We start from the raw sequence: 24,123 nt of genomic DNA on the forward strand, positions 1-24,123 counted from the left end.
CCCCCCCGCACACACACACATACTCTTTTTGGTTCCCCTAGACATCGTGGCGTCAGGGAATGAGAAGCCGGCCCCCTGCGCGTTGGGGGGTCAGGGGCGCGACTGCCCCCTCAACGGGACGGAGTGTAAGAGCGGCTGGCCGGGACCCAACAACGGCATCACCCACTTCGACAACTTCGGCTTTGCCATGCTGACTGTATACCAGTGCATCACCATGGAGGGCTGGACCGACGTGCTCTACTGGGTAATCCAGACGCTTAGCAGGACCCCTAGGCAGCTTCTCTTAAATAGTGAAGGGCCTGTACTGAGCCGATTTGGAGCATGCAGGTCTGCACTTGTAGAAGCTTGCCCCCCTCATCCCTCTCTCTCTGTCTCTCAGGTCAACGATGCGATTGGTAACGAGTGGCCCTGGATCTACTTCGTCAGCCTCATCCTACTAGGGTCCTTCTTCGTGCTGAACCTGGTGCTGGGTGTGCTCAGCGGGTGTGTGCCCCCCACTTCCCTCTCTCTGGTCATCTTTCTTTAAAGGGCAGGTGGAATCAGCAGAATATTTACATTGCGTTTGTCTCACCTGTGTCCTCCCCTCTCCGCAGCGAGTTCACCAAGGAGCGTGAGAAGGCCAAGTCTCGGGGCGAGTTCCAGAAGCTGAGGGAGAGGCAGCAGCTGGAGGAAGACCTGCGGGGGTACCTGGACTGGATCACCCACGCAGAGGTGATGGACCTCGACCAGGAGCACAGAGAAGGTAGGGACTCCACTCTGCACATCACACTGCATCTTGCTCTGCACCAGGGCTGGGGTGCATTCCTGTTTGTCAATTCCTTTTTAAAAATCAGTTCCCAATTCCAATTCCAACACATCACCGATCAAAATTGCAATTGGCAGTATTCTTAAAACAAGCTTCTCACAGTGGCAACACATTACTTAAATTGAAGTCACTGTTGAGTCAATTAAATTGGCTTCAAATGAAGGCAGTTGAACAATCACAAGAATTATTATGACTCTAAAATATCAATTCCAATTCCTTCGAAGGAGTTGGAGTTAGAATTGGAATTGGAATTGGAACTGGAACTGGAATTGGAACTGGAATTGAAATTGGAATTGGAATTGGAACTGGAATTGGAACTGGAACTGGAACTGGAACTGGAATTGGAATTGCGTCAGACTCTCTCTGAAGCTGAGACTGTGGGGTATCTTGACAGGGAAGGTACTGTATGAAACCACACTGTTCCTCTCTTTCAGGATTGCTGCCCTTGGAAGATCAAGGTTCAGAGACGGAGAGCCTGTATGAGGTTGAGGGAATTAACCGCTTCATGCTGTTCTTGTGAGTACACCCCGTGACGCTGCACCACCTCTCTTAATTCTCAACAATCATGCTTTTATGAAAATAATAGTAAATACAAATCTCAATTTCAATAAACTGTATATGTTGCAATTTGAAGCTGTTGAAAACGTATTTGATTATTTAAAAACACCCAAGCTGTTGTCATCAGTGACACATTAAAAATAATGGCCTCAAATTCATAATGAATTCCATCTGAATACCAGAGGAATGATAACCTGAATATCTCCTGCACTTCCTCTGGGTTCTGAGGTCATTCATTTTGAATTCAGCCCTGTTAATTCATGTGGATTTCATTACTCGTATTCATTCCATGTGCCTTCGTAACGAATGAAGTTGATCACATGTATAAGGCGTGCGTTCCTACATGAATTAACACCGAGTAAGAGGGCAGGAATGCCAGCCTTATGCAATGTTTGTACCCACACCGCTGTATCTGACAAGAGGCATGACGTGTCCTTCCTCCCTCCCCTCCCGCCCCCTAGCCGCCACGGGCGTCGCTGGAACCGCTGGTTTCGCAGGAAGTGCCGCCTGTGGGTGAAGTCCAGTTTATTCTACTGGCTGGTGATCCTGGTGGTGTTCCTCAACACAATGGCCATCGCAACTGAGCACCACAACCAGTCGGACGGGCTCACCAACGTGCAAGGTCAGGACTCGCAAACACCTCAAGCATGTGCAAGCTTGCAGGATTTCTACTTCTAACCTTTGGTGGCAGTGGTGGGATTTTTAACACAACCCTGCACAGATGGTAGAAGATTAATACATTCTGGAAGGCAGTTTCTCTTTTGAGCAAAGGGTATTCATGACCAGGTTTTTGTATCCTGATATCCCCTAAGCCAAGACTTTTTAAACCCGGTCCCCGGGACCCCTGGGTCTTCTGCTTTCCATTCTAACTGAGCTCTTAATTACTTAACTAAACCATTTTTAATTGTTTTTAGCTCTTAAATAATTGGAGATTTCAAGTTAACAATAAAATTGTACAACTTGAAATCCGCAACTTTCTAGGAGCTGTGAACAATTAAAAAGGTCTAATTAAGCACATTATTAGTTCAATTAAAGTAACTGAGCGCTCAGCTGGAATGAAAACCAGAAGACACTGGGGGTCCCCAGGACTGGGTTTGAGAAGCCCTGCCCTAAGCAAAGCTGCGTCAGTAAAGGGTTTCTCACACAGTAGCGCCTGTATTCTGTAAGGTGGTTTCTCCTCTTCCTCTCCTCAGACACGGCGAACAAGGTGCTGCTGTCCCTCTTCACGGCAGAGATGCTCCTCAAGATGTATGCTCTGGGTTTCCAGTCCTATTTCATATCTCTGTTCAACCGGTTCGACTGTTTCGTGGTGTGCACTGGCATCATCGAGCTGATCCTCGTGGAGATCAACATCATGGCTCCCTTGGGGATCTCCGTCCTAAGGTGCATCCGGCTGCTGCGCATCTTCAAGATCACCAAGTAAGAGTGTCAGTTTGGCTGTAATCGCATCGCCCCTGCCTCGTGTGGTCTTTCGTGTTCTCTAACATCATCCTCCTCCTCACAGGTACTGGACCTCCCTGAGTAACCTGGTGGCCTCTCTGCTGAACTCGGTGCGCTCCATCGCCTCTCTGCTGCTCCTGCTCTTCCTCTTCATCATCATCTTCTCGCTCCTCGGCATGCAGGTCTTCGGGGGGAAGTACAACTTTGAGGACATGGAGGTGCGACGCAGCACCTTCGACAACTTCCCCCAGGCCCTTATCAGCGTCTTCCAGGTACCAGCCTCGGACCCGGGGCAGAGTGACTGTGTCACCGTTAGTGTGTTAATACAGGAAATGGAATAGGAATTTGAGGTCAGGCGGGATTCTACTGCCCGATGCACAGTGAATAAGTCTACGGCTTTGTGGCGGGATAAATGGGTTTGTCCCGAAGTGAAAATAAAGTCTCATGCTTTTAAAGCCTCGGTCAGTTACCCCTTTTAGATATCCGCGGATTACTCTATGTGATCTTGAAAAGGGGCATCATAAGATGATCCGGGGTGGGATCTCACCTCTGTCTCCCCGTTCAGATCCTGACAGGGGAGGACTGGAACTCGGTAATGTACAACGGCATCATGGCCTACGGAGGTCCCACCTTCCCTGGCATGCTGGTGTGCATCTACTTCATCATCCTCTTCGTCTGCGGAAACTGTATCCTTTCACCGATCCAGGAATTACTGCTGAAACTATCACTGTCCTACTGAAGCAGAACAGTGTGCCATGAAGGGATGATCCGTCTCCTTCCAGAACGTCTCTTATTTCTCGTGTCCTTACGCGTCAAAGACAAATTGTGGAGATGTTTGTCATTGCATTTTGCAAAATGTTATTTTAGTCTTTATATTTACTGGATTTACATCTCGTCTTTCCATGCCTCATGCCTCTCTACTTGAAGCGGTTCATTCGATAACGATGTAGGTTGTGCACTGGGTAAACAGCAGAAGATATGCCATTGTGCTTGCAATATGATCCATTTAAAGGAATCTAATTCCGTAATGCAGAAACTATACATTTTTAATGTTACGGTTTCATCTAGTGAAGTGTTACTTAGTCGGAAGTCGTGTGGTTTTCTTTATCGGGTCCTCTTCAGATATCCTGCTCAACGTGTTCTTGGCCATCGCGGTGGATAACCTGGCAGAGGCTGAGAGTCTAACCTCTGCGCAGAGGGAGAAGACAGAGGAGAGGAAACGAAGGAAGATGGACATGTGAGCAGCTACAGATCCGGGGTCAAGACTGACCATAACGGCAGTCTTAATTATGGACAATCTAGAGATCTAGTGCAGGTCCAGTCAAAATGTAACTTTCTATATAAAACATAACCACAGGGATAGCTGTAGTGTTGAAGAACACAATGTGTCCTCACTCCCTCTCCCTCCCTCACTCTCTCTATTCTTCTCCATCCTTCTACCAGCTCTTTCTCAATAAAAAATAAAAAGAGACTCACGCTATCTCTCTGTCTCCCCGACTCTCCCACTCAACCCCCTCTCTGTCGATTGCTCAGGGCTAACAAGCCGGATAAATCCGAGGAGGAGAAGCTGCTGCTGGCGAAGAAACTGGAGAAGGCGAAGGGCGAAGGGGTCCCCACCACCGCCAAGGTTAGCCCAGCCCAGAGCTGAGTCAGTCGGCCGGGTTCGAGGGGGGCGAGGCTCCTGAGCCACACCCACCAGCAGTCTCTCAGGAACCAGGAAACACTCCATTGAAATATTCCATTGAAACCCCAAAGTGGTAGAGGAACTTTTTGATGTTTTGGCCTAAATCGTTGCCTTGATGTTTCCTTCTTTTTATCGATTCATTAGCTATTCATTGATTTATTGATTGGTTAGTCATATGTTATATACGCCCAGTTTTTATTATGTTGTTGTGTAATAGAGCATCATCCACGCGCTGGTGTGTAGAATTTAAATGTATTGAACACAAAGTAAAATAGCTGAATATAGTTATAATATATTTAGATTTGATGGGTCTGTTGAAGCTAATCATTTAATTGATTATAACCCTTGGTGTTACCCTTGCCTGTATTATAATTGCGCTGTCATTTGTAGCAAGAGCGTCAATGATTATACTATTAATTTGTTTTCTTCTTTAGCTCAGAGTAGATGAGTTTGAGTCGAACGTAAACGAAATTAAGGATCCCTACCCTTCTGCTGATTTCCCAGGTAAAGTCTTCCCTATTATATTGTTATTAGAGTGGTTGATCCCTACTATACGCTACCTCTGCCTCTCTCTCCTGTTTCCTAGGTGACGATGAGGAGGAGGAGCCTGACATCCCTCTGAGCCCCAGGCCACGCCCCATGGCGGAACTCCAGCTGAAGGAGAAGGCGGTGCCAATGCCTGAGGCCAGCGCCTTCTTTATCTTCGGACCGCAGAACAAGTGAGTCCACCTGGGCGGCGTCTGCAAGCCACGCTCACCGCTCTCAGACAGGCACACTCTCTCTCTTACTCAGCCTGCCCCATTTGAAGGTGTTCTTTGAGATCATCTCAGATATTGGGATTATCGTAACCCAAAGTCAAAGCATTTCATTATTGCATCTGGATTGTATGGTGTGACAATTCTTTTCCCAAGCTTATACTATGCATTTACTGTACTTAACTAACCATTTCTCACCATACTTCTCTGTGATATACCTTGCTAGCCTGTGATTTACCGCTATGTTTTTTCAAATGATATAACGCAGAAAACTTTCATGTCCCCCCCTTCGCTGTAGGATTCGCAAACTGTGTCACCGGATTGTGAACGCCACCACCTTCACCAACTTCATCCTGCTCTTCATCCTGCTCAGCAGTATCTCTCTGGCAGCTGAGGATCCCATCGACCCCGAGTCCTTCAGGAACCAGGTACCCACAGCGACCATCCAACCATGAAACACATTGATGGGCAGGGATCATCCATAACCATGAAACACATTGATGAGCAGGGATCATCCATGACCATGAAGCACATTGAAGAGCAGGGATCATCCTCAACCATGAAACACATTGAAGAGCAGGGAACATCCACAACCATGAAACACATTGATGAGCAGGGATCATCCATGACCGTGAAGCACATTGAAGAGCAGGGATCATCCACAACCATGAAACACATTGATGAGCAGGGATCATCCATGACCGTGAAGCACATTGAAGAGCAGGGATCATCCACAACCATGAAACACATTGATGAGCAGGGATCATCCATGACCATGAAGCACATTGAAGAGCAGGGATCATCCTCAACCATGAAACACATTGAAGAGCAGGGAACATCCACAACCATGAAACACATTGATGAGCAGGGATCATCCATGACCGTGAAGCACATTGAAGAGCAGGGATCATCCACAACCATGAAACACATTGATGAGCAGGGTTCATCCATAACCATGAAACACATTGATCAGCAGGAATCACCAACCATGAAACACATTGAAGAGCAGGGATCATCCACAACCATGAAACACATTGATGAGCAGGGATCATCCATGACCGTGAAGCACATTGAAGAGCAGGGATCATCCACAACCATGAAACACATTGATGAGCAGGGTTCATCCATAACCATGAAACACATTGATCAGCAGGAATCACCAACCATGAAACACATTGAAGAGCAGGGATCATCCACAACCATGAAGCACATTGAAGAGCAGGGATCATCCACAACCATGAAGCACATTGATGAGCAGGGATCATCCACAACCATGAAGCACATTGATGAGCAGGGATCATCCACAACCATGAAACACATTGATGAGCAGGGTTCATCCATAACCATGAAGCACATTGATGAGCAGGGATCATCCACAACCATGAAACACATTGAAGAGCAGGGATCATCCACAACCATGAAGCACATTGAAGAGCAGGGATCATCCACAACCATGAAACACATTGATGAGCAGGGTTCATCCACAACCATGAAGCACATTGATGAGCAGGGATCATCCACAACCATGAAGCACATTGATGAGCAGGGATCATCCACAACCATGAAACACATTGATGAGCAGGGTTCATCCATAACCATGAAGCACATTGATGAGCAGGGATCATCCATGACCGTGAAACACATTGATCAGCAGGGATCATCCACAACCATGAAACACATTGATGAGCAGGGATCATCCACAACCATGAAGCACATTGAAGAGCAGGGATCATCCATAACCATAAAACACTAAATAGTGATAAATGCATTAATAAAAAGAAAATGAATGCATTCAATGACAACCATATGGACTTGAATCCTTTCTGGAGACAGTTTTGAAGGCATTACAGACTTCTAGCACGACTAAGTGTTTTCTAAAATTATTATTGTCATTACTGATCATTAAAACCTGAAAAAGAGAATCTCAAAACCATCTCTCCACCCATCCACCCAGCCCATGAACACTTCTCTTCGATTCTCTCCACCTGGGATAAATAAGCAACACAATTTCAAACACCTGCTCTGGTTTCTGTCAGTGGTAAACAATTCCCTGGTACGTCTATCAGCACTTCAGATGTGCTGTTCTGAGTCATGGCCAGATGTTTATACTGTTATGGAAATATGACACTGCTGCTGTTGGAATGAATAAACAACTCTTTCCCCCCTGTCTAAATCAAACGTTTCCTTCTCCCTCTGCTCATTTAGATCCTTGCCTACTTTGATATCGTCTTCACCGTGATCTTCACAACTGAAATTGTTCTGAAGGTATCTCACGTCGTACCACATTTTACCATATACTGTGTGTATATATATATATATATATATATATATATATATATATATATATATATATATATATAATCTAGCATGGCTGTAACTGGTTTTACCTTTTGGTTTCTGGTTAGAGAATATGATAATCCTGCTCAATGAAACTCTTTTCTTCCAGATGACGACTTACGGGGCTTTCCTCCACAAAGGCTCGTTCTGCCGGAACTCCTTCAACATCCTGGACTTGCTGGTGGTCAGCGTATCCCTCATCTCCTTCGGAATCCAGTGAGTTGGTCTGAGAGCCTCTCTGTGTCACGCCCCTGCACACTGCAGGGTCTGTTTTACTCAAGAGCTCACACCCTTCAAAGAGAATCCAGATGTTTCTGAGTAACACGTAAAGAACGTTTTTATAGTTACTGGATAGAAAGCAGACCATGAAAAATAAGGACGTGCACAGAACCGAAACCCAGGATATCAAACCATACCAAATTTTTCTTCCTTACTCATGTTGGCCATTTCACGAAATGTTTCATAATCTTTTATTATCATGACTTGTGTTACAAAACTTTACCAGTTATTTAAAATAACAAATGATTTGCATCTCTTTCCTACCTTTTAGATCGAGTGCTATTTCTGTCGTCAAAATCCTGAGAGTGTTGAGAGTCCTGAGACCCCTGAGAGCCATCAACAGAGCCAAGGGTCTGAAGGTGACACTTCATTTCCATTAAACACCCCTTTTAGAATTAGCTCTGCTAAGCACAAAGCAGGCAACATAAGGGTAAGACATTAAAAAACCCTGCTAGAATCGTATTGTCATTAAAAAAAAAACACCTATATCCAGAAACGCTCATGTACGAAACACAGCGCTTTGGTTGACTTTGCTGGATTTTATAATGTGTCTTTGATGTCTTTTCCTCGTAAGTGGTCATTTCAACGCTGTACAGCTGGTTTCACAGACCTTGATTAGGCAACCTAGTCCAAGATTAGTGCTACCTGGGGTCTGTGAACCCAGCCGTCCTCGTCCTGCTTGCTGTGTGTCTCAGAGTCTCAGAGTCCTCTGTTTCTCCCTGGTCCTGCAGCACGTGGTGCAGTGTGTGTTTGTCGCCATCAAGACGATCGGGAACATCGTGCTCGTCACCACACTCCTGCAGTTCGTGTTCGCCTGCATCGGGGTGCAGCTCTTCAAGGTGAGACCACAGGGGGATCCATCTCTGCGTTCATTACGGAGAGCAGCTCTCGATTAACATCAAAACCCCTTTTTGAACCGCGGTCTGGACAGCTTTACCATACCTGTGTATCATTCTGACTGTACCTTCAGTGCGCATGTGTGCAACCTGCATTCGCATTGCATAAATCAAAGTGTTGCACCCCAGGTTGATTTCAGACTCTGTTGCGTACCGAATAGCCAGATCAGGTTGCGAACGTTTTCTTGTTTTATTTCCTACAGGGCAAGTTCTACATGTGCACGGATCTCTCCAAGATGACTGAAGAGGAGTGCAGGTAAGTGTGGGTCTGCCCAGCACCCCTCAATGTTCCAATGCTGTCCCATGCCCTTTGACCTTCATGTTGGGGTACGGTTTAGAATCATCATGGTCCTGTTACTCCACCTTCACGATTGGTGTGGCTCTTTCATTGACGTCGAGACTGTGCACTGAGTTCACAGCTTCACTCCTCCCTCTCCCTGCTTCTCTCCCAAGGGGGAACTACATTCAGTTCAAGGAGAACGATCTACACAACATGGAGGTCCGGGAGCGACTGTGGATCAACAGCGAATTCAACTTTGACAACGTGCTGTCGGGCATGATGGCTCTCTTCACTGTGTCCACCTTCGAGGGCTGGCCTCAGTGAGTGCGACACTATGACATGCACTGGAAACACAGCCCAATGCGGCACTGTCCAGCACAGTACCATGCAACACAGTGTATCACATGCTAGAGAGCTGCTTCAGCATATGGGGCTGGCCACGGCGTGTATTTATAGAGAATGATAGATGACAGATCTTATTACAAGACCACGGTGAGGAAATAATAGACATGGAAAAAAAGAAATGAGAGTGGTGCTTCACTGTCAGATCCTTGAGATGTAATTGCAGTAGATCTTGAGCCTGTTAGCATGTACCACCTGCTGAATTACTATAGAGCTAAGGGTGGTGTTTACTTTGAGCACTGTTTAGATAATTAGCAAGGCTAGCAGCAATCTCGGTGCAGGGATAGGGAAATTGAAAAGATTCCTGCGTGTGTGATTTTCTCCTGTGCTCTCCGGGCAGGCTGCTGTACAAGGCCATCGACTCGCACACCGAGAACATGGGCCCCATCTACAACAACCGTGTGGACATCTCCATCTTCTTCATCGTCTACATCATCCTCATCGCCTTCTTCATGATGAACATCTTCGTGGGCTTCGTCATCGTCACCTTCCAGGAGCAGGGAGAGCAGGAGTACAAGAACTGTGAGCTGGACAAGAACCAGGTACCAATACAGAGATACAGAGAAATGGGTGAAGACATCTGATTGGGGTCCGAAGCGTCTATAACATTTGGTTGTGCCCCTTGTTGTGTCTTCACTGACCCCCTGTCTCCCCCCTCCCTCGACCCACAGCGGCAGTGCGTGCAGTACGCTCTCAAGGCCCGCCCCCTGAAGCGATACATCCCCAAGAATCCCTACCAATACCAGGTGTGGTATGTGGTGACATCATCCTACTTCGAGTACCTCATGTTCGTGCTCATCCTGCTCAACACCATCTGCCTGGGCATGCAGGTGAGTCACACCATCAACAGAGGAGGTAGGACTCAGGTCCAAACGGTAAACCAGCAAAACCAAGCACAGGGGAAGATAGAGATTTAAATGAGGCTGCTTGGTTTGACTATGAACCGAGTCGACTCCACACACTGCCAGCGAGCACTCTAATCACTATACAAAAGAGCCGGGGCTCGTCTGCATTGGTGGTTATAGAGCTTTTGACCTCATTTGACCTCAGAATCCGTGTATCACACAGCATTGCCAGTTACACATGGCGCCAAAAACCATTGCATAAAAAAGTCTGAACGTAGTGTTTTTGTCACAGGGCTTTTGGTAGGGTTAATACTGCGTGAGAGATGAAGGTGGTGTCATATTTACCACATGGAAGCATGCCGATCTTGATTTCCCTCTTCTCGTGCAGCATTGCGACCAGTCGGATGAGATCAATTACATCTCGGACATATTCAACCTGATCTTCACCGTCCTCTTCACCCTGGAGGCAGTGCTCAAGCTCATGGCCTTCAAAGCAAAGGTAGAGACGACAGTGATCCGGGTGCAACTTCTTATTGGATTCCTAGCAAATTCATTTGAAGAGCAAGAGCAAAATTAATCCTTGCTTTTCCTATGCTGTGCATTTATTGGGTTTTTATCATTGTTCCCAAGCCCATGCTTGACTGTGCTTTACCATGCTTTCACTATGATAGTACTTTGCTGTGCTTTTATCAATGCTTACTGCAGTAGAAATTCAGAAGGGAGGTTCGATGAGTACTTTAATGACTTTCTGTCTTTGCCCCTCCCCTTCCTGTCTGCAGGGCTACTTCGGAGACCCCTGGAACGTGTTTGACTTCCTGATTGTCATCGGCAGCGTCATTGATGTCATCGTCAGCGAGATCGATGTAAGAACCGAGCCTGTTTGCACTTGTGAGACCTCGTACTGCATTCACTCCCATGAATAACAGGGTTTCATTCCTGGTTTGATATTCCGTTGAGGTGTTCCATGGGATAACCCCGTTTTGCGCGCACTGTTTCTTAGTGTGTTTTATACTGTTCCCTTTCTGCCCTTCGCTACGGGACAGCTCCATTTCAAGGAGGTTTGGAGTTCTGTGCAAAAAGGGCCACTTTGAAGGAAAACCAAACTGCTGATGTTACAGAAGCAGCAGAAAATAACTGAGATGCGTTCGTTATTTATTTGAAGTTTTGTAGCATTGACATTTTGCTTTCTATTTTCTTTTTAAATTTAGAATTGAGCCGTTGTGCTTCGTGAACATGGCCCATTGTATCTCAGGACAAGTGTCCAAAGCATCAAGGATTTACTTACTGCAGATCCATCTGACTGAAGCAAAGCAAACGCATCTTCTCAGATCCATCGCAGCAGTAATATCCTTGTAGCTGATCACTAAGCATCACAGAAAGCTGTGGCTTGGCTCCCTGGTGGTGGATCAGGGGTGTCTGTCTCTGTCCAGCACACAAGGCCAGCTGTGTCCTGCTGCACTGTACAAGTCAGTCTGCTCTGATCTCCTCCTCCTGCCCCGCACACACTCACCGGCCATGCTGCTTGTATCCAAGTGCCATGCCTAGTCACTCAACGATTCTATTGTCCTAAGAATGTTTACTTGTCTATTTTAACCGCCAGAGAATTCTGAAAAAAAAAACCAGTCCACGTTGTCCCTATAAAGAGAAATGTTAATGCAGACTCAGAAGTAGGCGGGGCTATACATGAAATGGGCGTGGCTATATGCAAAGTGGGCGGGGTCATATATTTACTGGGTTTTACAAAACCCCACCCACTCTCAATATGACCACACCCACTTTCTATTGGGCCATGATATCTCAATCCTGCATACCCCTAATATTAGTGTCAGTGTGAATCAAAATGCTTATTGTTTACAGTAATGTCTGTTTATTTTATGTATTATTTTCTCTCCAAAATGTCCCTCTTCCTCATCAGTCCCCTCTGCATATTCCTTCATTCCTCTCTTTGAATTTCCCAAATGTTTTATTCCAATTCCTTGTGCCTTTAATTCTCATTTTGATACACCACGCTGCTATCAACTCTTCCTACCCCCTTCTTCCCCAATTCCACTCTTCTCTCGCTCTCTCACTTCTATGTGGCCTATTTCTTTTTCTCTACACTCTGCCCTCACTTCTCTCTCTTTCAGCTCCTTCCTCCCCTCCCATTATCTCTCTTTTCCTTCTTCTCGTTCCTCTTTCCTCTTCCCTCCCTCTACACCTTCATCCCTCCCTCTCTTCATGCTCTCAGAAATGGCAGAAAAAGGATGTGAGCGATTCATCAAAGACATGAATCTGTCCAGCAGCGTTAACCGAAGCCACGTTTCAGCATCGCAACTGTTCATTTCAATAGAACTGGACGTCATCCTTCCACATTTAGATTTCAATGGCATTTCCCTTCAGGGAGAAACTGCTCAGAACCGTCCTAAAGGTTTTCAAAAATAACCTTTCCTAGTTTAAAAAATATAATATTATCTTACCCACCTTGCCATCCTTCTTCTCCATCTCTCCCATCATCCTTAGCTCCCCCCTTCCTTTCCTTTTCCATCCCGTTGTCTTCACTTCCCTTGGCCTTCATCCTCCCCCTCCTTGGCTCCCCACTCCCTCCCTGTACCATCCCTCTCCCCCTCTAGCTCCCTCAGCCCCACCCCTCCCCTCCCTCCCTTCTCTTCCTCCTCCTGTTTCTGACTGTGTTTCTCTTTCGACAGACTGCGCTTGCTTCCAGTGGTGGACTGTACTGCCTAAGTGGTGGCTGTGCTGTAAATATCAGTCTCCGTAGTGTGAGGCTTGTAGTGTGCCTGCCTGTCCCAGCTTTGCTGCTTGCTTTCTTCACTGGAAAGGCTCCCCTTGGGCACAGTGCCTAGCTCGAGAATATATGAATGGATAGGAGGGAGGGCACCACAGGATACTACCTTCCTTATAAACGTTTACCAAGGTGACAGCACAGCAAAGTGTAATAAAGCATAGTGAAAGCATGGTAAAGCATTGACAAGCATTGTAAAGAATAGCGAGGTATGGTAAAGCATATTAATAAACATGGCAGACCTGGGTAAACTATGGTCAATGCATAATGTAACCATGGGAAAAGCATGGCAAAACTGCAAAAAACACTGTGCAAATACACTGTGGTAAACGTCTGTAAGGAATTCCCAGATCGTCAGATCGCCTCCCTATTCTCTGACATGGTTTAGCTAGCCAGTGTATATCTTAGTTATTAAACAGGTGCCGGTGACTCCATATAGGGATGTAAATAGGTTAGATAATGACAGACTACTAGACCACTTCAGAGAACAGTGATGTTTCCTGACTCAGGGGAGACGGGGGTCTAGTTATGCCACTGTGGTCCCCCCACAAGAAGGGCAATCCGTAGCGTTTCTACCCCTGTATCTAAACCCTCCCTTAGGTTCTCTAAATGGCGCAGTCGAGCTGTTTGATCCCTCTCTACTGCAGAGTAGCACTGTGTGTGTCCAGTGAACAGGGCTGTCTGTGTGCTACAGCATGGTGTTGTGCTTTACCCTGTGTCCTGTCGCTTTCCCTGCTGTTTTAATCTGTTCTTTTTATTGAACGGAAAGACCTGGAAGAGGTGGATTTTACACTGAAGAAGCCAAAACGTTGGTTACTGAACTTTTACCTAGTTTATTTTGCCTCTTTGATACTACGGTCTGAAATATCTGTTTGCTATTAACAGATGATACTGAACCAGCTGACGTTCAGCATGCCTCTGCTCCTTCTGCAGCTATTTAAATCGCATTCTCAATACTTTTAAAGTCAGTGCAATGCATTTCAAATAGTAAAGAAAATATAAATTGCACTACATTATACAGTAAGACTACTGCTCTCTGCAACTTGTACATTAGAGCTGGCATACATTTTCATCATACTGTACTGTACTGTACTATACAGGGATGGAAATAAGACTCCCAATGCATAGCAGTTTGATCCATTCCTGGTTGTACTATGAGTTTAATAAGACACACCTGAGCTTGTTACCTATACACACTGTGTGGCTCATCTTAAAACCTGGAATGGGGGAAGCTGCTATGCAATAGGAGTCTTATTTCCATCCATGGTGCTATACTTTGCAAGAGTTTACAATGTTATACAGTGTTATATAACGTCAGATATTATTTTACAGCTTCATAGACTAAACATCTTAATAGTAGAAAACGCTTCAATGATTTACATCACATACATTATTTATGAACCTTTTGTTGTTCTTATACCCCTGCTTCCCAGGTTTTGTCTTCCTAGGATATCCTAATATTTGGTTCATATTAATACATAATTATTAATACAACAGAACCCCTAGCTTGTTTTTCTTAACAGCTTTCCCCCCCTCTCCGGTGTTTATTGAAATGTTAGAAACTCAAGCCTTTTTCCTACCTTGCAGTAGCCATGGTGTTGTTTTCACAACTCCCACGATCATTGTGTACTTCAACTGCCACCCAATTGGAAACTCCTGTGTTTGTTTTTTTTATAATGCATTCATTTTGCAGTGTGAGTTCTGTGTCATTTCTGCATTCTTTTCAGAATACGAAATGGCAAGAAATATTCATTTTTTTTACTTATTCAAAGTGAATTATTTTTTGCATTCATTTGCCAGCAAGTTGATTTGATTTTTTTAAAATGATGCAATATATATATATATATATATATATATATATATATATATATATATATATATATATATTCTTTTTTTTAAGATAAAATACAATCTTTAAAATTTTTCTGGCAAAAAAAAAAAAAGTCTGGCAGGGATTCAAAATTTGTAATCCAGTTTGAATAAAATAAAATAAAAGTAATCCTAAATGAATGCTTCATGGATCAAAGAATTGTGACTTGTGGACGCTTTATTTTTGATGGCGTGTTTGAGTTTTTAAAAAAAAGGAAGACTGCAGTCTCAGTGTGTGCAAACCCAAACTCCCCTCTCTATCCTCTGCCACACTAGTTCCTTTGTTCATTGGGGAAGCGGTGAGCACAGTACCATAGCTATTAAAAGGTAGTTAAACAGGTTAACAGCAGAGGTCTAGAGAATAGAATGGGGCCCCTGTTGGAAATTCCAGCAATTTGTGCTTTGCTGCAGAGGGATCTCCCAGAAGCCCAATAATCCTGCCACCACATTACAACAATGACGGTAGTGTTTGGTTTCTTCTTCCTGTTCGCTTCTTGCGTAACATTAATAGGAACCCCCCCACTTTGAGCAAAGAATGGCGAGAGCTCATTCTAATTTTCCCTGAGCCAACATCTTGCATGCGAAATCCAGTGAAACCACTTCAGAGCAGCTTGACACCAGTGTGGGCTCTTGCTGGAGTTCCTAACGGGGTTGCTTGTCTCAGTTCTCTGCCCGGTACCCCTCCTGTGTGTCTCTGTGTGCCCCCCCCCCCCCCCGGTTTGTGTCTGACTTGGTCGGGGTTCTCTTCCGAAAGCAAGCGGAGGATAGCGGTCGCATCTCCATCACCTTCTTCCGGCTCTTCCGAGTGATGCGTCTGGTGAAGCTGCTGAGTCGAGGGGAGGGGGTGAGGACCCTGCTCTGGACCTTCATCAAGTCCTTCCAGGTGAGCCAAGCATATTAAAAGCATGGTTAAGCCTAGGCTAGCACGGTAAAGCACAGAGAGCTGTGGTAAAAAAAAAAAAAGCATGGGAAATCACAGTGCATATTTAACATGGCAGACTTTTGCATGGGAACACGGAGATCTATTCAAGACATAAATATTTAGATTATTAAAGCAGGGCCGTGTTGCTGATTTATCTGTTATGAAAATCTTCAAGAATGCTCTGGCATGTTTCTTTTAGTGTCTGTTTGGCTTCAGATTATAGAACACTTATAACTGTTTTATAAGTCATTAAGTCTAAATAAAAAAAAAAACCAGCAGATTTAACAAAGTGTTGTGGCTTCAGCGTTTCCAGAGCTTTGTCGTTGACGTTCTACACTCTAGACAAAGTCATCAGAGTTGTTGCTTCCATAATGTTCTCAAAGGGACGCGACTTAGGTGCGTTAGCGGCTCAGAGCAAGAATTTTTCTGCTCACTCGAATCACCGATGAAATCCTCTCTGAAGAGGTCTGAGCTTCTCAGGGGGAGCAGAACCTGCCATTCAGTGGACTCTTCTTCTGAGCTGCTCAGGTACCTAACGCACCCACAGCTGCAGTTGTGAGGGTGTCTGTGTTCTTCTGTCCGCAGGCTCTGCCCTACGTCGCCCTCCTCATCGTGATGCTGTTCTTCATCTACGCTGTCATCGGGATGCAGGTAACACTCAGACCCACTGAACAGGGGAGGACCTTGAGCACTGCTCTTCTGTAAAGGGAAGCGAAGCAGTGGCTTTGACTTTCTATCAAGAATCTATCAACAGGGTCCTTGAATATCATTCTAGGATTCGCAGATCAAGGATTGTCGTGCCCCTGCAATAAACGTAGGATGTCAAAACTTTGGTCTATACAGGATCAGACACTGCAACTGCATTGTACTGTACTCTTTTGGTACATTATTTAAGATGTGTATTTGTATAATATATAACATGCATTATTTGTTCAATATCTGTCATTTCCGTACCCTAACAATCACAGAATTCTGTGCGAAGTGGTCAGTATCAGTTAATGGTAACTTCATTGTGGCTAAGGTTTTCAACTCTGCTCTGTTTAGAGGTGGTGTGTTTGTCTCTTGAGTTTGAAGCATGCCTCTCCTTTCCAGATGTTTGGTAAAATCGCGCTGGTGGACGGAACGCAGATCAATCGGAACAATAACTTTCAGACGTTCCCTCAAGCGGTGTTGTTACTGTTCAGGTCAGTGAAACGAAAGAGCAGTAATGCGACTTATTGGGAGCTGCAGGATGTTCTGTATCGCCTTATACAAGTATTTAATTGCTATGCATTTAATGGAAGTTTGTGTTCATGCCAACACACAGTCAAATGATATGCAATAGGACTGCTTCTGCATATCCATATTAGATTGCCATTGCGATGATGTGCTCATATTCAACATATTTGTTCATTAAGACTTACATTTTCTTACTGTATCTAGTGAGTGCTTTCCTGTAATTAAATATGTTTCCAATAAAGAAAGCCAGCAAAACTCCATCCCGCATGATCCAGTCCAGGTCTTTATTCCAGTCACATACAGTTAGTGGAACCTGCTGTCCATTAAACTACTTGATTGGAACAAAGACCCGGACTGGAATAGCCCCTGAGAGCCGGAGCTGTGCCTGACCCTGCCTTGTGCTGTGCAGGTGTGCGACGGGCGAAGCCTGGCAGGAGATCATGCTGGCCTGCATGTACGGGAAGCTGTGTGACCCCAACTCGGACTTCCTGCCTGGAGAGGAGTACACCTGTGGAGCGGGCTTCGCTGTCTTCTACTTCATCAGCTTCTACATGCTGTGCGCCTTCCTCGTGAGTATCAACACCCCACGCTCGCAAACCGTTGTAAAGGAAACTCCTTCGCTGGCTGCAGATGAGTGCGCACGATACCAACGGCTGTTACAGTTTCTAAAGGGACTCTGTTGAGCTGCTGCAGGAGAGGCGCCAATTAAAAACCATTCCGCTGTGCCTTAAGACGCACCCCCAGTTACACCAGCTCGAGGGTGCCCGTGTGCCGCTAACGCCCCCCCTGCTCTCACTCCGCAGATCATTAACCTGTTTGTGGCCGTCATCATGGATAACTTCGACTACCTGACGCGTGATTGGTCCATCCTGGGGCCTCACCACCTGGATGAGTTCAAGAGGATCTGGGCAGAGTACGACCCTGACGCCAAGTGAGTCCCTATTAAAGAAATCCTAAAGGACCAGCATAAGGTTTTGATAAAACTGTAAGTAACCGATGGTACTGCTGTAGTTCCCACTTTGTAATGTAAGGTAGGTCAAAATTTACCTTTTTTTATCACGCTTTCTGTAATAGATCATTGATAATAGGTTTGTAAGTGTTGTTTGCCCTCCCATCCTGCAGGGGGCGTATCAAGCACCTGGACGTGGTGACGCTGCTGCGGAGGATCCAGCCCCCGCTTGGCTTCGGAAAGTTCTGCCCCCACCGCGTGGCCTGCAAGGTAAGAGAGAACCCAGCTGAGGGCACTAGAACTGAATCGCCATGAACTGCACATGATCTGTGACATCATCAGTGAAGCATCCTCCTTTCTAACAGTGCTGGTGCAGGACCTGCTAACGATGGTAAAGCAGTGCCATGCACAGAGCTCTTTAACATCTCTGAATGATGCACTGGCCTAGAGTCCTTTCAGCAGCTGGGTGTTTAAGTTATTTCCTTACCGCAATAGCCTCATAAGGGGTTTTCATAAGGGGTTTTCATAACGGTGAACCGCAGGGTTGGAAATAAGACTCCCATTGCAAACATGCTTTTACTGAGACACACCTGACCTTGTTACCCTATACACTGTGGCTAATCAGTATTAAAACCTGGAATGGGTGAAACTGCTATGCAATAGGAGTCTTAATGCCATCCCTGAACCATTACATCAGGGTAAGCAGCAGCATATGATATGCATGCAATAATGACCATGAATGAATTGAAACGGACAATGAGAGTTGTCCCAGGGTATTGCCATGTGGGAGACAGAGTGCTGTCCTGTAACTCTTGTTGCTGCCCCCCATCTTCAGCGCTTGGTCTCCATGAACATGCCCCTGAACAGCGATGGCACCGTCACCTTCAACGCCACCCTGTTCGCCCTGGTGAGGACGGCTCTCAAAATCAAGACAGACGGTAGGTCCTGGAGCAGCCTGAACTCTGAACTGTGCATCTGCAGGCTCATCAGTTCTTGCTTTTCAATTCCAATTCCTGTTTAAAATAGCCCCCTTCCTTGACTTCTGTTTCATTTTGATACAGGAGGCTCTGTGTCTCAATCTCCTGTCTGTTTTCTCAGGTAACTTTGAGCAGAGCAACGAGGAGCTGAGAGCGATCATTAAGAAGATCTGGAAGCGTACCAGCATGAAGCTGCTGGACCAGGTCATCCCACCAATAGGAGGTGAGCGTTGGCGACCCTGTGACCTGTTTACACAACCCTCAACACGTCTGACAGCAGTGAGTGAGACCTTCTCAAGATGGCTGCCTTCAAAGCCCACAATGCAGGTATCTTGAGAAGGTCACACACACAGCTAATGGAAATCGCCAAACAGAAAGATCATGTCTGTGTAAATAACCACCGTATCCAAAAAGAAACCGGACCTGTTGTATTGAGTCTCAGGTTGAGACGCACACACTCATCCAGCACTGAGCCGGATTTTAAAACACTCAGTGCAGAACTGTCATTGATTGGTGTTCAATTGTAAACACGAGGGAAGGACAACTTTGCTTTGAAATCATGCATGAATGCTAGCGTCTGTTTCTCCGCCCTCTCCAGATGACGAGGTGACAGTGGGGAAGTTCTACGCCACCTTCCTGATCCAGGATCACTTCCGCAAGTTCATGAAGAGGCAGGAGGAGTACTACGGCTACCGGCCCAACAAGAAGAACGCAGTGGAGATCCAGGTGTGTGTGAGTGGAGTGTGAGTGTGTGTGTGTGTGTGAGTGTGTGTGTGTGTGTGTGTGTGTGTGTGTGTGAGAGAGCCTGAGAGCTGAGAGCCTTAGAGCTGTGAGCTGAGAGCTGAGAGCTGAGAGTTGGGAGCTGAGAGGCTGGGAGCTGAGAGTTGGGAGCTGAGAGGCTGGGAGCTGAGAGTTGGAGAGCCTGTTTTCAAATCCCCTTTCCATCCATAGAAGACTTGATAGTGAAACTGAATATTACGTTATCTGAAACTTCAGATTCGAAAGCAGGATGTGAGACGGTGATGTGAGAGTGTCCGTATCGCTCTGACCCTCCTCTGATGCGAGACTGTGTAATATAGATGAGGAAGAAGTTCCTGAGCTTTGTGCATCTGTATGTGTGTGTCAGTGAACTCTGGAGTGTGGAGGAGGATTCTGTATCTGTGTGTGTGTGTGTGTGTGTGTGTGAGTGTGTGTGTGTGTGTGTGTGTGCTTCTGTCACGGTGTCAGTAACACAGCACTGCCTCCTGCAGGCTGGGCTCCGCAGTATCGAGGAGGAGGCTGGCCCTGAGCTGCACCGTGCCATCTCGGGAGACCTGACTGCAGAGGAGGAGCTGGAGAGAGCCATGGAGGAGGCAGCCATTGAGGATGGCATCTACCGGGTAAGACCACTGATAAAACAGACAACACTCCCAGGGCATTGCACCTCTGGAGGGCATCTGGAGGTACCAGAATAAGAGTCCTACCACTGATACGCAACTGGGGAAGAGAAGTGCATTTCAAGACAGGCAAATGAGCCTTCTCACCATTTAGCACTGGGTTACCTCTGCAAGAGAGCTTTAACAAGCGACACAAAAACCTATTTTAATGCCAACACAGAGGTCAGGCTCACATCACTGAGACACCTGCCTAACCCTTGACCCCTGTGCCGCAGAGACAGGGCGGGCTGTTCGGTAACCACGTGGAACACTTCCCGATGGAGAGGAGCAGCCCGATGCCCGCCCACGTGACCAGCCAGCGCCCCCTGCAGTTTGCGGAGACGCGTTTCGATGACGTCGAGTCGCCGCCGGACTCCGTCTTCATGCCCAACGAGGTGGTATTCTTCCCCCCTGTCGCCCCGGGCAACGCCAACAACAACGCCACTGGAAACAGCAACAATAACGCTGCGGAGAGGTGAGCAGGGCTCAAAGCACGGGCGCAGTGCTGCAGTCGTGATATTATAGCAGAAATATATATTAAAAAAGCATGACAATTGGACATGCTTATTCCATACAGTGCTGTGTTGTAATCAAATATATAATGTCCTTTATAAACCAGCAGCTGGTTTTCTGTTTGCCATCCTGTTTAGCTGAAGACCTTTCCCCCGTTTAATCCACGCTCCTATATGGAAGGCTGCATTCGCCAGCCGGCTAAGTTAGGATTTGAATCGGTTCACTATAGCACTGATCATATACTGCAAGCTGCATGCACTGATCAGATAACGGGACCTGGTGAAAACCTTTTTGAAAGGAGGTGCAGCCCTGCGAGCAATGAGAAACACTGACACCCTGCTGCCTGTCTCTCTTCATCCAGGCTGAGCTACGAGAACGAGAGGAACACGGAGCTTCCCTCCGTCACCCGAAGAGACGAGCCTCACAAACTAAAGAGAGCCACCAGACCAGGTCAGCGAATAACCTCGGCTGCCTAGATACTGTGGCTAAATGGTTTCCCCTTTTACATTTACCTTTAAACCCCTGTGGAGTTTTTTCAACACAACAATATCTATAATTTACCATGTCTTCAGTGAACCACCTCTTTACAGGTAAAAACAGCACGCAGGGTAACGAAATGGAACGATTATAGTACAGAATCTTATTTTTGCATTCAAACGATTGAGAGACACTGCAGCTTTAATTACAACTGGTGCTAGGATGCTGTTGAGCTGAAAAAAAAAGCTTTCTTTCTGTGCTGTTCAGTACGCAGTCTCTCGTTTCACCTGAGTTACCTGAAGCAGAGTCTGAGCCTGCACAAGGAGGACAGCCCTCTCTTCTCAGCCCTGTCAGTGCAGGAACTCCACAGCCAGGTAAGCCCACCCTTCCTCAACACCCTCGCTGAGATTACATACTGTTCTAATTGTAAAGAGCTTTCAGAGACCTTGAATATTTTACATTATATCATTTTCTTTAATGAAATGCTCCAGAACATGTTTCATTGTTAATTAACACTCAATCATATCCCAGTCTGTTCCATTGAAAAGTAGTTTAAAATAATTATATTATTTATCATGTGTATATAAGTATTGAGACTGTAGGGGATACATTGGTAAGAAAAAAAAAAAACCATTCATTCAGCGGGGTAGGTGTTAAAAGATTTCAGTATCTTTGTACTTCTCGGTTGCAGTTCTCCCACCGTCCTGAAGGGGGCAGCAGGTCCTCTGGTTCCCTCAGCCATGACTCGCAGCCTGGACAGGAGGACAGTCCAGTGCCTGCCGCAGACAGACTCATACAAGAGGTCAGAGCTCAGTTTTAACAAGTATAACAAGTCAAAACATAAAGTCTGGAAATGTAGCACTGTAGCAGGGAGTTTGCTGTGAGCGTAATGCATAGCCAGTGGAAGACCTGACTTACAGGTATTGCCTCTTACTCATTTGTGGACGCGGAGCTTCAGCTGGACAGCATGGCCAGAGATCAGGTCTGATGTTGCAGAAGATTTTCTCCTCAAAGGAACAATAGCTGCCTAGGAGATTTTTGATCGGGCACTTTTCGAGTCACCCTTTCTGTCCCCTTCAGGTCCTGATTGGTGGCGGCCTGGAGGTCCTGGCGCGTGACCCGCAGTTCGTTGCCGTGACGAAGCAGGAGCTGGCGGATGCGATTCACATCGACCTGGCTGAAATGGAGGGGGCCGCCATGGTGCTTCTGAACGGACGCAGGGGGCGGGTGGTAAAAACTCGATCCTGCCCCCAGACCCACCCCAGCTCCTCTACCACTCTCCCCTACCCACCCCCTGCCGACAGCCACTTGTAAATTACATCACAGCTCTACATGTGACTTCACCGTGACATCACACGTTACTCTGCCTTGGTGATGACATCGCAGGCTTGTGTGATGTCATTGTAAGACTCTTTCCCTCCAGCAACACACCTCTTCCAAGGCAGGAGGTGTGGTTACCATGGAAAGAGCGCAACCTGATTGGCTGATTGGCGGTTGGCCATGGTCAGGTGACCTCAGATGCAGTTGTTGAAATGAAACTCAGGAAACCACTTTGCAGTTTAACTCAGTTTAATCGAATGAAATAAACGGTGAAGTTAAAAAGCTGCAGTTTACGAAGTTTGTTGTTTCTGTTTTCCCGTGTCAGACGTAGTTCAGAAATGAAGCCTGTTTTACTATGAATCTCTATAAATAAACTAAATAACAAAAAACGAGGAAGTTTCAAGAACGTTTTACATCAGGACTAGAAAACCTGGTCGGTCTGCTGTTTTTTTAATCAGAGACGATCATTTTCTGTCCTTCACTTTATAGCAGCATTGGAAGATCCTCCCGTCCTCTATTGACTGTATGTATCATCTGATCACGCCTAGTTTCTGAGGGCAGAAGAAAGCCTCAAACTTTTCTGGAGATCTGCGCCCGTTTTCATTAGCACGTACCCGAAAGCCTTCGAGGGTGATTCTGGATTTTCTAGAACCCTTTTTTATTTGGTTCCAGATCTTGGACCACAGCTGCCTTGTCAGTTATCTAAAACCCAGTTTATCCTGGTCAGCTCTTGATAAATCAATAATGAAAGAGAGTACGGTATAGGAAAACCAAATGCAACCTGGATTAATCCCAACGCACGATCCAGTCGTCAGTGATGGCGTGTATTTAGAGCCATAGTGTTTGCAATTCAAATGCTTTGGGGCAGGTTCGTGGAGTGAAGCCTGCAGATATATTTTCTAGGTAGGACGTGTTGTATTTCTTCCATGGGTTGCCTGATTGGTTTTTAATAAGGACGAGATTAACAGGATGTGATGCTCTTGTTGTGATACACTTTTTGTGTGCTTGCTGCCTCTGTGTTTCATTATTCTTTGATGCTTCCTCTCCTTCTTCTCAGATCATTTACAGTGCCACCGTTTATATACATGACGGGACACTGCTTTCTGTGGAGACTGATGGCAAACTGAGGGTGACACTTTCCATGAAGTGTCTCTAAATTACTGTGTATTTACATGGTAGTTACATAGCAAATACACGTGCGCTTGCACATAACTGCAATGTTATTATGCATAGTTACAATGTACTTAATGTGTAAATCTTTTTGTACAATATATTTAAGTACACAAAAGGGTTAGGGTGTTGGAGTTAGGGTTAGACTTTGGGTTAAAAAATGCATTTCTCTGATCTGCATCGCTGTAATAGCACCTATTTCAATGGTAAATGCGTATTTTAATAGACAGATT

At 45.9% G+C, this 24,123-nt stretch overlaps 1 protein-coding gene across 3 annotated transcripts in view; it reads left to right on the forward strand.

The window, feature by feature from the left end:
* Positions 1 to 23,002, forward strand: part of LOC117430530 (voltage-dependent L-type calcium channel subunit alpha-1S) — a 30,299-nt gene extending 7,297 nt beyond the window's left edge. Inside the window, exons 6-45 of one of the 3 annotated variants that reach the window (XM_059004746.1) lie at positions 42 to 244; positions 380 to 483; positions 594 to 742; positions 1,240 to 1,321; positions 1,825 to 1,985; positions 2,557 to 2,782; positions 2,868 to 3,075; positions 3,369 to 3,489; positions 3,926 to 4,040; positions 4,337 to 4,430; positions 4,922 to 4,991; positions 5,074 to 5,206; positions 5,541 to 5,670; positions 7,448 to 7,507; positions 7,689 to 7,795; positions 8,130 to 8,217; positions 8,590 to 8,697; positions 8,958 to 9,010; positions 9,208 to 9,354; positions 9,777 to 9,978; positions 10,108 to 10,266; positions 10,670 to 10,780; positions 11,061 to 11,144; positions 12,966 to 13,016; positions 15,684 to 15,812; positions 16,437 to 16,502; positions 16,944 to 17,035; positions 17,479 to 17,638; positions 17,873 to 18,000; positions 18,192 to 18,288; positions 18,854 to 18,956; positions 19,117 to 19,218; positions 19,594 to 19,721; positions 20,246 to 20,374; positions 20,647 to 20,885; positions 21,285 to 21,373; positions 21,668 to 21,774; positions 22,092 to 22,202; positions 22,481 to 22,661; positions 22,820 to 23,002. In XM_059004746.1, the coding sequence (XP_058860729.1) occupies positions 42 to 244; positions 380 to 483; positions 594 to 742; positions 1,240 to 1,321; positions 1,825 to 1,985; positions 2,557 to 2,782; positions 2,868 to 3,075; positions 3,369 to 3,489; positions 3,926 to 4,040; positions 4,337 to 4,430; positions 4,922 to 4,991; positions 5,074 to 5,206; positions 5,541 to 5,670; positions 7,448 to 7,507; positions 7,689 to 7,795; positions 8,130 to 8,217; positions 8,590 to 8,697; positions 8,958 to 9,010; positions 9,208 to 9,354; positions 9,777 to 9,978; positions 10,108 to 10,266; positions 10,670 to 10,780; positions 11,061 to 11,144; positions 12,966 to 13,016; positions 15,684 to 15,812; positions 16,437 to 16,502; positions 16,944 to 17,035; positions 17,479 to 17,638; positions 17,873 to 18,000; positions 18,192 to 18,288; positions 18,854 to 18,956; positions 19,117 to 19,218; positions 19,594 to 19,721; positions 20,246 to 20,374; positions 20,647 to 20,885; positions 21,285 to 21,373; positions 21,668 to 21,774; positions 22,092 to 22,202; positions 22,481 to 22,661; positions 22,820 to 22,887 (4,895 nt within the window). In that variant the 3' untranslated portion in view covers positions 22,888 to 23,002. Of the gene's footprint in view, positions 1 to 41; positions 245 to 379; positions 484 to 593; positions 743 to 1,239; positions 1,322 to 1,824; positions 1,986 to 2,556; positions 2,783 to 2,867; positions 3,076 to 3,368; positions 3,490 to 3,925; positions 4,041 to 4,336; positions 4,431 to 4,921; positions 4,992 to 5,073; positions 5,207 to 5,540; positions 5,671 to 7,447; positions 7,508 to 7,688; positions 7,796 to 8,129; positions 8,218 to 8,589; positions 8,698 to 8,957; positions 9,011 to 9,207; positions 9,355 to 9,776; positions 9,979 to 10,107; positions 10,267 to 10,669; positions 10,781 to 11,060; positions 11,145 to 12,965; positions 13,017 to 15,683; positions 15,813 to 16,436; positions 16,503 to 16,943; positions 17,036 to 17,478; positions 17,639 to 17,872; positions 18,001 to 18,191; positions 18,289 to 18,853; positions 18,957 to 19,116; positions 19,219 to 19,593; positions 19,722 to 20,245; positions 20,375 to 20,646; positions 20,886 to 21,284; positions 21,374 to 21,667; positions 21,775 to 22,091; positions 22,203 to 22,480 lie in introns of all 3 variants that reach the window. The other 2 variants (XM_059004744.1, XM_059004745.1) reach the window with 2 other exon arrangements.
* The last annotated feature ends 1,121 nt before the right edge of the window (positions 23,003 to 24,123 follow it).

This window comes from Acipenser ruthenus, chromosome 30 (genome assembly GCF_902713425.1).
Source record: "Acipenser ruthenus chromosome 30, fAciRut3.2 maternal haplotype, whole genome shotgun sequence".
NCBI lineage: Eukaryota > Metazoa > Chordata > Actinopteri > Acipenseriformes > Acipenseridae > Acipenser > Acipenser ruthenus.